The sequence below is a fragment of the Hyla sarda genome, chromosome 9, assembly GCF_029499605.1.
Source record: "Hyla sarda isolate aHylSar1 chromosome 9, aHylSar1.hap1, whole genome shotgun sequence".
Lineage (NCBI taxonomy): Eukaryota > Metazoa > Chordata > Amphibia > Anura > Hylidae > Hyla > Hyla sarda.
Genome location: NC_079197.1, coordinates 172,581,655 through 172,596,627, shown reverse-complemented (window position 1 = coordinate 172,596,627; position 14,973 = coordinate 172,581,655). Strand labels below are relative to the sequence as shown.

At 44.7% G+C, this 14,973-nt stretch overlaps 1 protein-coding gene across 1 annotated transcript; it reads left to right on the top strand.

The window, feature by feature from the left end:
- Positions 1-4,282: 4,282 nt before the first annotated feature.
- Positions 4,283-5,233, top strand: LOC130292025 (olfactory receptor 10C1-like). Its single transcript, XM_056541457.1, has one exon. It carries the CDS (start codon positions 4,295-4,297, stop codon positions 5,231-5,233), a length of 939 nt encoding a protein of 312 aa, XP_056397432.1. The 5' UTR covers positions 4,283-4,294.
- The last annotated feature ends 9,740 nt before the right edge of the window (positions 5,234-14,973 follow it).

Here is a 14,973-nt window from a genome sequence, read left to right as displayed (position 1 = left end):
AGGAACCTGTATCACGGTTCTCTCTCTCAAAGACTATTATGTTCCATGCCGTTGCATAAAATGTACAGTAATGTTACTTCAAGTTTACTTCATAAAATCTTCTGTAGACATTCCTTTATATCTCCCTGACGTTTGTGGGATGGTTGGTGGTAGGATTATTACATTGAGGAAACCGAACCCTGGCGTCATGACAATTAAGGGTTAACACCAATAGACCCTACACTATCACCAGCACCACCTCGTCACCACAATTCCAACAGCGAAATTCTGCTGAGGCGATTCTACAGTGTGCAGCTAAATCCCATTGAAAACAATTGCACTCTGCTGCAAGCGGGTTTCTGCCGGTGCAATGTCCCCAATGCGGATGGGCCTTAAGCCCCCCCAGATACCTTAGTCCTCTTCCAGACGCATCTTTCCCCTACTCCTTTAGATCCCTTAACCACCCACACTCCTCTGCCCGCCCAGACCCCTCAGTCATCCTCCTTTACACTTTCGTCACCCCCGACCCCTCTGTTCCCTTCTCCCCTCTCCCGAGCCTTAGTCATCCTCCTTCATACTTTCTTACCCCCCCAGACCCCTCTGCCCCCTTCTCCTCCCCGGATCCCTCTGCCCCCTTCTCCTCCCCCAGACCCCTCTGCCCCCTTCTCCCCTCAGATACTCAGTCATCCTTCTTCCAATGTTTGTACCACCCCAGACCCCTCAGCCCCCTAGCCACCAGACCCGTCAGTCATCCTCCTTTACCCCTTAATCCCCCAGACCCCTCTGTTCCCATCTCTCCCTCCCAAACCTCAGTCATCCTCCTTCATATTTTTTTTACCCCCAGACCCCTCTACCCCCCCAGACCTCTCTGTCCCCCCTCCCCCCCCCCAGACCTCTCTGTTCCAAACTAAATAACCCCAAGTGATCACCTATCTTGGTCCTGTAATCCTCCCATACCATTAATTATCTTGGTCACCCTCTCCAGTTCAGCCATGTCCTTCTTATATATACAGGTGCCCATTATTAGTTGTCCTTTTTTCTGTTAATTTTGGTTTATCTAGTTTTTGGTTATCTTTCACTATTGCATGACTAGATAGAAGCCACTTATGTCAGGGTCCATGGGGTGGTCACCAGGTTTTCCCAAATTCTTACTGGCATTGGCCTCAGTTGTAATGTTTACCAACTTAATGCTTAGCAGGATCCATCTCAGCCCATGGCTCTCATCCTTCTTCTCCCAAATTAGTGAGGTAACCTAGAATGATGATCAGTTCTTATCAATATAAAGAAGCTTGGCAGTTCGGTTTGGTTCACAGTACAGATTCTGCTGCTGAAACAATAATCTTGCTCATATTTTCTGTAGAACCATATAGTAAATGTGTCAGTCCATGAAAGGGTTTGGTATATCCCCTTAATCCTCCTTATTTAACTTTTGTACACCAGACAACAAACCTACACGTGATAAATTTCCACGAAAATGTTATTGTTTAACTGGCTTTAAAAGGGGTTATCTCACTAAGACAACTTTTCTCTATATACCCTCTTAGGATATACCACCCATCTATGGGCCAAGACAGAGAGGTACTCTAGTGCAAAGGTCCCCAACCCAATCCTTATTTAACAGTCCAGGATTAAAAATTGTCCCTGTTCCACTTTAATAAAGTAACCAAAAAAAATCTGGAATATTGGTGGACCATGAGGACTGAGTTGGTGAGTCCAAGCAAAACATACCGTAAATAGTCACGGCTGTCTTGTCTCATGAATGGAGGGTGTGTGACTTGACATCACAAGAGGGCTGGCATGACGTCACGTTCCAGCCGCCCAAACCCAGCATTCTAAACATACTGTTTAGAATGAAGGGCGCGGGACGTGTGCAGTGCGGAGATCACGGGGGTCCCAGCGGCAGGACCTCAGCGATCAGACATCTTATCCTTTGGATAGGGGATAAGATGTCTGTGGGTGAAATACCCCTTGAAGTTGACTGGATGAGGAGCGTAAGGGAACACTTGGGTTAAAACAGATGAAAATCGAATCCATATGAATACATGAACTGTCAATATCCTTATTACAATTGTTTTTCTTCTATTTCTGTTTTTGCTGTATCCATGTGGGAATTTAATGACATTCTTAGATCTCTAGAGTTTAACCCTCTAGAGGGGAGATAGTTATTGACTGTCTATAAATCCTGGTGTTGTTTAATACAGCAGTATGTAGAGCGATCACTTAGGTCGGTATTTATTATGATTGTAGAGGATTTGTTGCCGAAACAGAATAAAAAATTATTGTACATTTTTTTTGTAACCTTTTATCTCACAATACTTTACTCTAGTGAATTGTAAAACTTGACCCAAAGTTTGAGAAGCTGCTTTGGTCCTGCCATCCACCTATGTTAGTTTGGGTTTCAGTATGCCAGATTCTTCCTTTGTGGGATAAGCAATTGCCAGAACAGTGTGGTATCGGGGTGTGATGAGGGCAGATGTTATTACCCTAGGGGCAGATGGCATTTACCCCTTGTATTAGTGATGCCAGGGCGTGGTTTAGCCTAAAACCACCCAAAGGTATACCACTGGATCCTGGGCTAGGCACGGGGGCAATAATAACTCTGACGCCAAGTTACGGACAACGGTAGCTTTACTGAGGGTAGACAGATGGTAAAGTCTATACAGTTCAGCCAGGGCCCAAGGAGGTGACCAGTGAAGCAGAGACCTTAACGGCTTTCTGGGACTTGTAGTAGGACTGGACAATTGAATGTAGACCACGCTGACTTGACAGGTGACAAGGACTGACTTGACTTGACTCATAAAGCTGTGACTTTATCTTACTTGACTTGATGGTGGCTGCAGGACTGGACTTTGAGGTCTCCAACACTCTGGACACACAAACTAGGCGACTGCACTGGACCCCAGCAGAAGAGAGAGAAGCTCCACCCAGGGGTTATATGGGGGAGACTATAAAATAGGAAGGAGCAAATGATGCGTGTAGACCTATGTGTAGTTTTAACATGTAATAGGAAAAACACTAAGATCATAAAACATACTTTTATTGGTGTACAATTAAAATATAGGCACACAAAAACAAAAAGATATACAAAACAGTATATAGATAGCAACCCAGCTTATCCTAGTATTGGATATATTGCTGGAGTAGAGGCTATACTAGCCCTGCTTGGTTGCATAGGACCCCCTACCTGTTACTGCAGGGAAGCCTTCCTAGAGAATGCCAACCTGCAACAGGAATCTCCTATCTCTCCCTGGTTCTGGAGGGAATGGAGGCGTCGGGTGCAGTGAGTATAGCACGTTACCAGCGAAAACTCAGCTGGTTTGTAAGAACCTCAACCTAATTATTCGGTGAGTATACAAATTGTAGGCACATCAATTATAGGATACAAAGATTGCATAAAATATTGTACAGTTTAAGCCACATAAATCCAACGCGTTTCGTTGAGGCGCATTTTCAAGCGGCCCAACTCTTCAGGGACAAGTGTGTAGAGGGTAGGAGTATATTTCCTCCCGTAGCCTCCCTCACTGAATAGTAGTATGATCGTGATACGACACATAGAGGTATAGATAAGTATTCTGGTGTGCTTAGGTAGAAAGACCCAGATGGGGTTATGTAGGTAATGGTCCAAGGTTTATGTTCCCTCTTGTATTTTGATAAATACCGTCCTCAAGTTGTTATGATGAGGGTATAGGTACAAAGCGGTAGAAACACGGATACAGATACTCATTTAGATTATTAGGTTGATGCAATAAACCTTATGTGTGAGGGGGGGGGGGGCACAGAATATACACCCACAGGATGATGGTCCTACATACCACTTGGGGCCGTATCATATGGCATCTTTAGGATGCTTTATAGGGCCATATGGATGCTGGGTACCTGCAATTAGGTGGATTGGTGGTCAGTGTGTGCAGGAGTCCAGGATGGCGTGGCATCTATGGGGGAGACTAGCAGGGAGCCCATAGGTCATTCTTGGGATCACCTGGTCACTGGTACCTCCTGGGTAACAATCACATGACATATGACGTGGTATAACTCTTAAACCAACATTACATTTATAACACTTTTCATGGTAAAACATATTTACAATGGGGAAACAAGTGCAGGGATCCCTGGGGACACTGAATGAGGCTGCCTGACAGGACAGCATTAGCACAGGGTAACACCTCCCGTACTGGGCCACCACAGCAGCTTCTAACATTCCCCCATCTGTCAAGAATGCATGCTTATGGTGAACACGGAAATAGCTGTCACATGTCTATAACAGATATAATTAAGGACCAGAATTGGTAAAATCTTTTTTCTTATTTTAGGGATCATGGGATACAAAGAGAACCGAACCGTAGCCACCATCTTCATCATCGTGGGTTTTGAGAGCACCGTTCGGGAGACTGAACTCTTCATATTCTGCCTGTTCCTTGTTATGTATGTCTTCACTATCGGAGCCCATTTCCTTATTATAGGACTTGTAGCTATAGATAAGCATCTTCACAAGCCGATGTACGTGTTTTTGGCCAACTTCTCAGTGGCGGAGATTGCCTATGTAACATCAACTGCGCCCAAGATGCTCGATGGTCTCCTGACCAGGAACAAGGAGATTTCACATTCGGCTTGTATGGTCCAGTTTTATTGTTTCTTTGCATTTGGAGCCACTGAGAACTGTTTCCTTGTTGTGATGGGATATGACCGCTATGTAGCCATTTGTCGGCCATTGCATTATGCTACCATGATGGCCAAAAGGACGAGCCTTGGCTTGACAATTGCCGCCTGGACAAGCGGGTTAATGGCGGCTGCTTCTCCTGCTCTCTGGATTGCTTCCTTGAAGTTTTGTTATCCCAACCAAATCGACCACTTCTTCTGTGACTATGCTCCTCTCCTGAAGCTCTCCTGCGAGGACACGTCCAAAGGCGAATTAGCCTTTACTGCCGCATCTTGGACTATAATATTAGGTTCCTTTTTTCTCACCTTAGTGTCTTATGTCTATATAATCCACTCTGTTCTAAAAATTCCTTCTGTTGAAGGACAGAAGAAGGCTTTCAGCACTTGTGCGTCCCACCTTACAGTAGTGTCCATATTTCATGGGACTATTATCTTCATGTACATACGTCCCTCCTCCACCATCCGGTTCACTTTTGACAAGGTGGTGTCTATCTTCTACAGTGTGGTGACTCCACTCATGAACCCCATCATATATTGTCTGAGGAACAAGGATGTTAATAAAGCCTTGGACAAGGTATTACAGAAATGTGGCGCTTGATATGATCAACACGATGGCCCAGATTTATCATTGAAGTGATACTCTGCCCCTAAACATCTTAACCCCTATCCTAGGGGCTTCCTGCTAGTCTCCCCCATATAAGCCCTGGGTGGAGCTTTTTTCTCTTTGAGCTCTGCTCTTCTGCTGAGGTCCAGTGCAGTCGTGCCTAGTGTGTGTGTCCAGAGTCATAGGAGGCCTCAAGTCCAGTCTGCAGCTACAAGCCTATATTTGGCATCTAAAAATCCATATGATCGCTTATTTTTTGCACCACCAATTCTACTTTGTAATGACATCAGTCATTTTACCCAAAAATCTACGGCGAAACTGAAAAAAAATACTTGACATAATTGAAGAAAAGACAACATTTTGTAAATTTTGGGGGCTTCCGTTTCTGTGCAGTAAATTACCAGGGTGGTATGAGGGCTCATATTTTACGCTGTGGTCTGCAGTTTTTATTGGTACCATGTTTGTTTTGATCTGACTTTTTGATCGCTTTTTATTCATTTTTTTATGGTATAAAAAGTGACCAAAAATACAATATTTTGGAGTTTGGAATTTTTTGGCGCATATGCCATTGACCGTGCGGTTTAATTAATTATATATTTTTATAGTTTGGGCATTTACGCATGAGGCGATACCACATATGCTTATTTTTATTATGTTTATATATTTTTTATATGTAATTTAGGAAAAGGGGGTGATTTAAACTTTTGATAAGGATAAAATAAGTTAAAGGGGTATTCCTTTTCCAGGCAAAAACTTTTTTTTATATATCAACTGGCTCCGTAAAGTTAAACAGATTTGTAAATTACTTCTATTAAAAAATCTTAATCCTTCCAATAGTTATTAGCTTCTGAAGTTTTCTGTCTAACTGCTCAATGATGATGTCACGTCCCGGGAGCTGTGCATGATGGGAGAATATCCCTTGCATGATGGGAAAATAACCCCATAGGAGCTGGACAGCTCCCGGGACGTGAGTCATCAGAAAGCAGTTAGACAGAAAACAGCAACTCAACTTCAGAAGCTAATAACTATTGGAAGGATTAAGATTTTTTAATAAAAGTAATTTACAAATCTGTTTAACTTTCCGGAGCCAGTTGATATATATAAAAAAAGTTTTTGCCTGGAATACCCCTTTAATGTGTGTGTTTTTTTTTAACTTTTTTAAACTTTTTTTTTTTTTTTACACTTTTAGTCCCCTTAGGGGACTTTTGGAGGAATCATTTGATTCCTCATAGAGATCAATGTGGTTCCATAAAACCACATTGATCTGTGTGCTCTGTGCTTGATTGATAAAGCCTGGCCCTGCCAGCCTTTATCATTCTGAGCGCAGGGGCCGGCATGGAAGGAGAGGTCACCCCCCCCAACTGGACCACCAGGGATGGGATTAAGGCACCTTTAGACGCCGCTGTCATCTTTGACAGCGGCAATCTAAAGGGTTAATAGACGGCATTAACGCCGGCCCCCTGCTGCAGGATCAGAGAAGAGAAGATTAAAAGATAAAAAGAGGGAAAAGAAGCTAGTCTCCAGCATACTCCACACAGTATATCCCAAGCCATGAGCTACCACATCACCTCGCATTGTCAGGGAGGGGCAAGGGCCTAAGGTGTTGCTAAGCGCTGCCAAACAGTACTATTCCCTATTCCGAAACGGCAACACAAACGCTTCCACCTGAGCTTTAGTAAAAAGAGCTACCATGAAAGTTCTCCACTTTGCAAATAATTTTTTCGCATTCCTCTCCCTATGCCGTTCAGAGTCGAGTCTGTTGACCTCGAGGAAGGATTTCAGTTTCTCAACCACATCAGCCACACCCGGCATGACAGGCTTGATCTGTGGTGGCCACGGGTGAGGTCCGCAGCCACCGCTACGCTGGGGTTAGCTACTTGGTTCTTGGGGGGGGTTATGAACCCAGGGTCGGATGGTATTAACCCTTCATGTCACGTGACGCCACTGTAGTCTTGGTATCTCCCGGGGTACTACAGGTCCGGGTAACTCCGTCTCCCCACAGGCTAGCAAGGAAAGAATTGACTCCACACTAGGTTGCAGTTTAACGGAGGCTTTACTAACTTGAAGATAGGTGGTACAATCTGCACAGCGCTCAACCAAAGTCTCCCAAAGGGTTAACAGACAGTCTCTAGAGGACCACACAGCTTGCAGTGCCTGGACTTGATATTGCATATAGGCTTGGCTCTTACGGCCGGACTAGGAGTTTTAGGTCTGTGCTATATTAGGCTTGAGATTAAAGTCACTTACTGAAGTGTCGGTAGATTTGTGGCTTTTCGCCGGAAGATGATGAATTGTCCTTTAGGAATTCTCTGATCAAGGCTGAAGTAAAGGCTGGATATTTCTCCACTCTGTACTCTGACTGAAATGAGTTGATGATTCTTCACTCTGAACTCAACTTCTCTCCTGAACTCCTGCACTTAACTCCTGCGCTCCTCTCCACTCAGCTTCTCTCCACACCTGAACTCTGAACCCTTCTGAACTCCACCTCTGAACTGTGCAGACCCCTGAACTCTCCAGAACTGAACTACACAGGAAATACCACCCCTTATAAGGGAAGGCTGAACTAAAGCCCATTGGCCAGGCAGCTGTGGATCATAGAGTTGTCTGTCTCCCCTTTAGGATTAACAATAAAGTTACATACAATTAATAACATAATACCTTACACAAAAGTTTAGTCTAGCCCTCAGTCCTCCACTCTCACATACCCTGACTAAGCATGAGGTTGCTAGGTAACATACTTAAAGCTACAAACACCTAATAACGGATTATTACGTTATAACAGTGCAAATACACATTAGAAATGGTTGAGTCCCTGCAGGGGAGCCCCCAGGACACTGGAGGTCTCAATCTGACAGGGCCTAAAATACCTTGGCATAATGTACCTGTACTGGGACACCACAAACCCCACCACTAAACAGAAGTCGTCCTCGACGATAAAGGTACTGTCGAATTGAAGAGTGAAGTGGCCTTGGGGCCATAAGAAGTCCTGAGGCATTTTACACACAAACGTCCATGTCAGGCTTTTAGAGGTAGGATACGAAACATTATTGGTGTAGGATACGTGGTTATTTGGGTCCCAGACAGAATATATACCTATTATATCTGATCAAAGTGTTTCGAACAGGATTTTTTTTTTCTTTAGTTAACCCTCTAACATAACCTTCAGACTATACCTATGTGTATAGACTATTTATATTTATAGTTATAACTAGAATATTATTGTCATTATATGCTTTGCTATGTCACCTGTATAATGAGTAGGTGTAATTGGGATAGCATTTATCTAAGTTTACTAACAGACTGATTACCCAGAGTAGTGAAGGTTCTTAGTAATAAGATTTAGCTATTTTACTATTTATAACCTGTACACATGTATATACATTTGTAAAGACCTTTCTATATACTTTCTATAAGTGGACTGTGCATATGATACACTATACACAATTGACATGTCTAACTAGACAATTTTGTATCTGAATATACAGACGTACATAACTTTACTGTACATTATATCACCTTATATTATGTAACATTAGATACATTTCTTATACAAATAGGTGCGGATTGGGTGCCTGCCGGAGGCTCTCTACTCAATGCCTTGGCTACTGGGGCCCTTGGGCGATCAAGCACTTCTCAAGCCCCGCTTGTCTTCAGTGTACAGAGCCCTGCTTGTCTTCAGTGTACAGAGCCCTGCTTGTCTTCAGTGTACAGAGCCCTGCTTGTCTTCAGTGTACAGAGCCCTGCTTGTCTTCAGTGTACAGAGCCCTGCTTGTTGTTACGCCGAGCGCTCCGGGTCCCCGCTCCTCCCCGGAGCGCTCGCAGCGTTCTCTCATTCGCAGCGCCCCGGTCAGACCTGCTGACCGGGTGCGCTGCGATATTACTCCCAGCCGGGATGCGATTCGCGATGCGGGACGCGCCCGCTCGCGATGCGCATCTCGGCTCCCGTACCTGACCCGTTCCCCGTCTGTGTTGTCCCGGCGCGCGCGGCCCCGCTCCTTAGGGCGCGCGCGCGCCGGGTCTCTGCCATTTAAAGGGCCGCTGCGCCACTGATTGGCGCAGCAGGCCTAATCAGTATTCTCACCTGTGCACTCCCTACTTATACCTCACTTCCCCTGCACTCCCTCGCCGGATCTTGTTGCCATTGTGCCAGTGAAAGCGTTCCCTTGTGTGTTCCTAGCCTGTGTTCCAGACCTCCTGCCGTTGCCCCTGACTACGATCCTTGCTGCCTGCCCTGACCTTCTGCTACGTCCGACCTTGCTCTTGTCTACTCCCTTGTACCGCGCCTATCTTCAGCAGTCAGAGAGGTTGAGCCGTTGCTGGTGGATACGACCTGGTTGCTACCGCCGCTGCAAGACCATCCCGCTTTGCGGCGGGCTCTGGTGAATACCAGTAGCAACTTAGAACCGGTCCACCAGCACGGTCCACGCCAATCCCTCTCTGGCACAGAGGATCCACCTCCAGCCAGCCGAATCGTGACACTTGTCTTCAGTGTACAGAGCCCCGCTTGTCTTCAGTGTACAGAGCCCCGTTTGTCCTCAGTGTACAGAGCCCCACTTGTCCTCAGTGTACAGAGCCCCGCTTGTCCTCAGTGTACAGAGCCCCGCTTGTCTTCAGTGTACAGAGCCCTGCTTGTCCTTAGTGTACAGAGCCCTGCTTGTCCTTAGTGTACAGAGCCCTGCTTGTCCTTAGTGTACAGAGCCCTGCTTGTCTTCAGTGTACAGAGCCCTGCTTGTCTTCAGTGTACAGAGCTCTGCTTGTCTTCAGTGTACAGAGCCCTGCTTGTCTTCAGTGTACAGAGCCCTGCTTGTCCTAAGTGTACAGAGCCCTGCTTGTCTTCAGTGTACAGAGCCCTGCTTGTCCTAAGTGTACAGAGCCCTGCTTGTCCTCAGTGTACAGAGCCCTGCTTGTCCTCAGTGTACAGATCCCTGCTTGTCCTCAGTGTACAGAGCCCTGCTTGTCTTCAGTGTCCAGAGCCCTGTTTGTCCTCAGTGTACAGAGCCCCGCTTGTCTTCAGTGTACAGAGCCCTGCTTGTCCTCAGTGTACAGAGGCCTGCTTGTCTTCAGTGTCCAGAGCCCTGCTTGTCCTCAGTGTACAGATCCCTGCTTGTCTTCAGTGTACAGAGCCCTGCTTGTCTTCAGTGTACAGAGCCCTGCTTGTCTTCAGTGTACAGAGCCCTGCTTGTCTTCAGTGTACAGAGCCCTGTTTGTCCTAAGTGTACAGAGCCCTGCTTGTCCTCAGTGTACAGAGCCCTGCTTGTCCTCAGTGTACAGAGCCCTGCTTGTCCTCAGTGTACAGATCCCTGCTTGTCCTCAGTGTACAGAGGCCTGCTTGTCTTCAGTGTCCAGAGCCCTGTTTGTCCTCAGTGTACAGAGCCCTGCTTGTCTTCAGTGTACAGAGCCCTGCTTGTCCACCCACTCTTCCTGTATTTTGGCTTGGCACAGGGTCACACAGACAATAGCTGCAGGGACAAGTATTTTTCCCTCCAAAAATATACATATTGGCCCAGAATAAACAAGTGATGTGAGAGAAAAAATTTAGTGATTTTCCCACAGCAACCAATCACAGCTCAGCTTTCACTTTACCAGAGCTCGTTAGCTGATCTGTGATTAGTTGTTAGGGAAAAATCACTCCATTTTTTCTCTCACACAGTTTGATAAATCTAAGCCATTCTCTGTTAATCAAAGTATATTACAAATATTAATGTAATGTTATACCTACTGTATATTACATAAAAGGTTCTTGCAAATGACTGTCCACTTAAGTCCCCATAGGGGACTATTATATACAATCATTAGATTGCATTGACTGAATAGTTCTATGCCTATTGCATAGCTTTATACAGTGTGATCTGCGCCCTACGGATACAGCTAGGCTGCATCAGTGAATCGGTGATCTGATGGTTGGAGGAAGTTAAGAGGACCCTCGGCCACCATTTTAGCTCATTGGACCCCCACAACCCCGTCATAGGGGTCCGATGGCCCGCTGGAGTTAGCAAGCATATCTTTTACTCCTTTAGGCTCTGTGATCCTCATTGATCACAGTGTGTAAAGGGTAAATGGTGGGGAGAGAGCGATCGCCGCTCCCTGTCATCAGCACTGAGTGTCCAGCATTGATCACAGAGCGTACCTGTACACCCTATGTCCTTAGTAAGTAAATTCAGTATTTTACAGGAACTGACATTGACCGGACGATGAGAGTGTTGTCAGTAAACAATTGGGTTAAAACAGATTATATTTAAATGGCCACTGTCAGATCCAAAAACGTTTTATATGTTGTTACTGATTTAAATTGATGAAAATTTAAGACCTTTTTTGTAATACGTTTGTTTAAAAGTTTTTGAATATTTAATAAAGAAAACGGCCCCTGAAAATCCCACCACTAGGTGTCCCCATACTTAATGGGACACTAACCAGTCCTGGAGCAGCATTAGGCTTGTCCATGAGTCATGGACAAAAGATGACTCATGGTCAAGGCTGCATGAGCAGACACACCAATCACCTCCCACCACCACAAGGGAGGGACGTGCCCCCTCCCACCTCCACAAGGAGGGACATGCCACCTTCCCCTGAGAAGATTTCTAACATTGTGAGCTAATGAAAAGAGGTATTTTTTAAAATAAATATAGGTGATAAAACTAGATTTACATGGTCAGGATCAGGTACTACGTAACATATATTTTTTGTGGGATCTGACAGGTACGCTTTAATACCTTAAGGACCATGGACGTGTATACACGTCCAGGCTGAATGCACGTTCAGCCATTAGGACGTGTATACTCGTCCATGGCTCTCGTGGGTGCTGCCCAGTGCACCCACGAGATCGCAGCAGGGACTCGACTGTAACACACAGCCGGGACCACACAGTCCCGGCATTTTAACCCTTACAGCCGCGGTCGGAAGTGACCGCTGGCTGTAAGTGTTATGACAGAGGGAGGGAGCTCCCTCTGTCCCCCCTGCAGCACCCCGCAGCGCGATCTCGGGGTGCTGTGTGTAATCCTCGGTGGGCGGGGACCTGCGTTACTGCCGGGACAGGAGAAAACTTCGGTCCCGGCAGTTTAACCCTTACAGCCGCGGTCAGAAGCGACCGCGAGCTGTAAGGAGTTTTGACAGAGGGAGGGGGCTCCCTCTGTCTCTCTCCTGTAGCACCCCGCAACTATCGCGGGGTGCTGCTGCTTACCTGGGCAGACAGCACGTCCTGAGGCACGTCCTGATATGCTGCCTGCCAGTGTAAAACTGGCAGACAGCATGTAACTGCAATGCTTTGGAATACTAAGTATTCCAAAGCATTAAAAAAAAGTGTAAAAAAAAATATAGAATAAATAAAAGTGTAAAAAAGAAAGTGTAAAAGACAATAAATGTAAAAAAAAAAAGGGTAAAAAAAAAGGGTAAAAAATGTAAAAAGGGTTAAAAAAATAAATAAAAATACATTTATTAAATAAATATAATCAAAAATAAAAATGCATAATGTGTAGGATCACACGGCGCACATCCGCAGCATATTACATGCTGCGGATGCCTGCCAGCAGTCACGATAATGAGCTCCCTGCTGCGGCTAGGTAGCATTGTGTGTCCACTCATAGCAGCGGATTTCCCGCCGGCAGTCATGAGCGGACACACTGAGCTACCCAGCCGCAGCAGTGATCTCGCCCCTTGTGACTGCTGAGGGGCATCCGCAGGGTGAAATAAGCGGCGGATGTGCTCTGTGCCCCTACACTGCGTCCTGTTCATACTGCAATTGTGCAGTGTTAGAGGTATCCGTCAGCATCATGTCAAAAAGAGTGATGCTGACGTATACTGTAGCAGCTCCATTTATTTCTGAATGAGACGGTACAATATACATTGGCATCCCTTTTTTGGCATGACAACGGACACCAATACTGCAGAAACGAGGTATGAATGGGGACTATTCATATAATGATTCCCTGAGAGCCAAAGGGGGCTCCTCTCCTTTTTGGTCCTACCAGGCGGTCAAGCAACCAGATATGGCCTAAGTAGGGGTACTGCCCAGCCCGGGACGAACAGGGTGATAAAATATGGGGCGCATTTCCTCCGTTTCAAAGCGACTTACCAAAATGATGTCCCACAAATAAAGAATTTGTGGGAAAAAAAGCTAATTTCTATTTTTTTGACTGACTTTGAAATAATTCTAGCCACACAATTAGGGCTCAACGTACTCACTTTTGCCCTAGGTGAATACTTTAGGGGGCGTAGTTTTGAAAATGTGGTCACTTCTGGGGGTACATTATTGTTCTGACAGCTAGAATGCTTTGCAAGTTGAAGTGCGGCCCATAATTTGTATAATGATATCCTGAAAGCCAAATGGGGCTCCTCTCCTTTTGGGTCCCACCATGTGGCCATGCAACCAAATATGGTCTAAGTGGGGGTATTACTGAACACGGGACAAACAGCGTAATAAAATATGGGGCGCATTTTCTACTTTTCAAATGCAATGTACAAAATATATGTCCCACAAATGATGCAATTGTGAAAACAATTTTTTAAAATTTTTCCACTGATTTTGTATCCATTCCAGCCACACAAAAAGGACTCAAAGTACTCCCTTTTGGTCTAGATGAATACTTTAGGGGGTGTAGTTTCCAAAATGGGGTCACTTGAGGTGGTTTTATATGGTTCTGGCAGCTAAAACCCTTTGCAGGCATGAAGTGCAGCCTACAATCCATTCGGCCTAAAATGATGCCCTGAAAGCCAAATGGCGCTCCTCTCCTTCTGGGTCCTACCACGCGGCCAAGGAACCAAATATGGCCTAAGTGGGGATATTTCCAAACACGGGCCGAGCAGCGTAATAAAATATAGGGTGCATTTCTTGCAATATCAGAAGTGATGTACAAAAAATATGTCCCACAAATTATGCATTTGTGAAAAAATGCAAATTTCGAATTTTTAGCATTGACTTTGTAATAATTCCTGCCGAAAAACTATGATGTTAAAATACTCACTGTACCCCCTAGCGAATACCTTGAAGGGTCTAATTTTTAAAATGGGGTCATTTTGGGGGTGTTCCTATGTTCTACCACCTTAAAATTTTTGCAAACCTTGCATAGCACTTAAAAAAGATGTACTTTTCAAATTTTCTACATTTTCTAAATTTCAAGTTAAATTGTTAGGCTTCTAATTAATTTAAAATGTGAATTAAAAACAAAAAAAAAATGCTGTCAAAATAAAGTAGACATCTGAAAGTATAAGTTTCATAAACTATTTGGTCAGTAAGTATAAATATATGCAACCTATTAGTGTTAAAATAGCAAAAAATCTTATTTTTTTTTAATTTCATGATTTTTTGCATTGTAAAAAAAAAACTACAAATGATATCGGCTTACTTTTACTATATATATGAAGGACAACTTATGACAAAAAAACAATGACAGAATTATCGTGATTGGCAAAAAGTTACCAGAGTTATTCTCTAATAAAGACAAACATCCCCAAATTGAAAAAACAGGCCTGGTGTTTCAGGGGCGTACAGGTTTATTTGTGTTGGTCCTTAAGGGGCTAAACCCATATAAAGGACACCAATAACCTTATTACAATATAATTTCTTGCCCCATGTTGTTATTTGGTTGTATCCGTGTGGGAGTTTGGTGACACTTTAAGATCTCTAGAGTTCATCCTCCAGAGTGGAGATTGTTATTGACTGTCTATAAAACCCCGGTGTTGTTATTCCTGAGTGCCGATCTTGGCTTGGTATATCCACTCACAGCTCAGGTTGGTGTTCA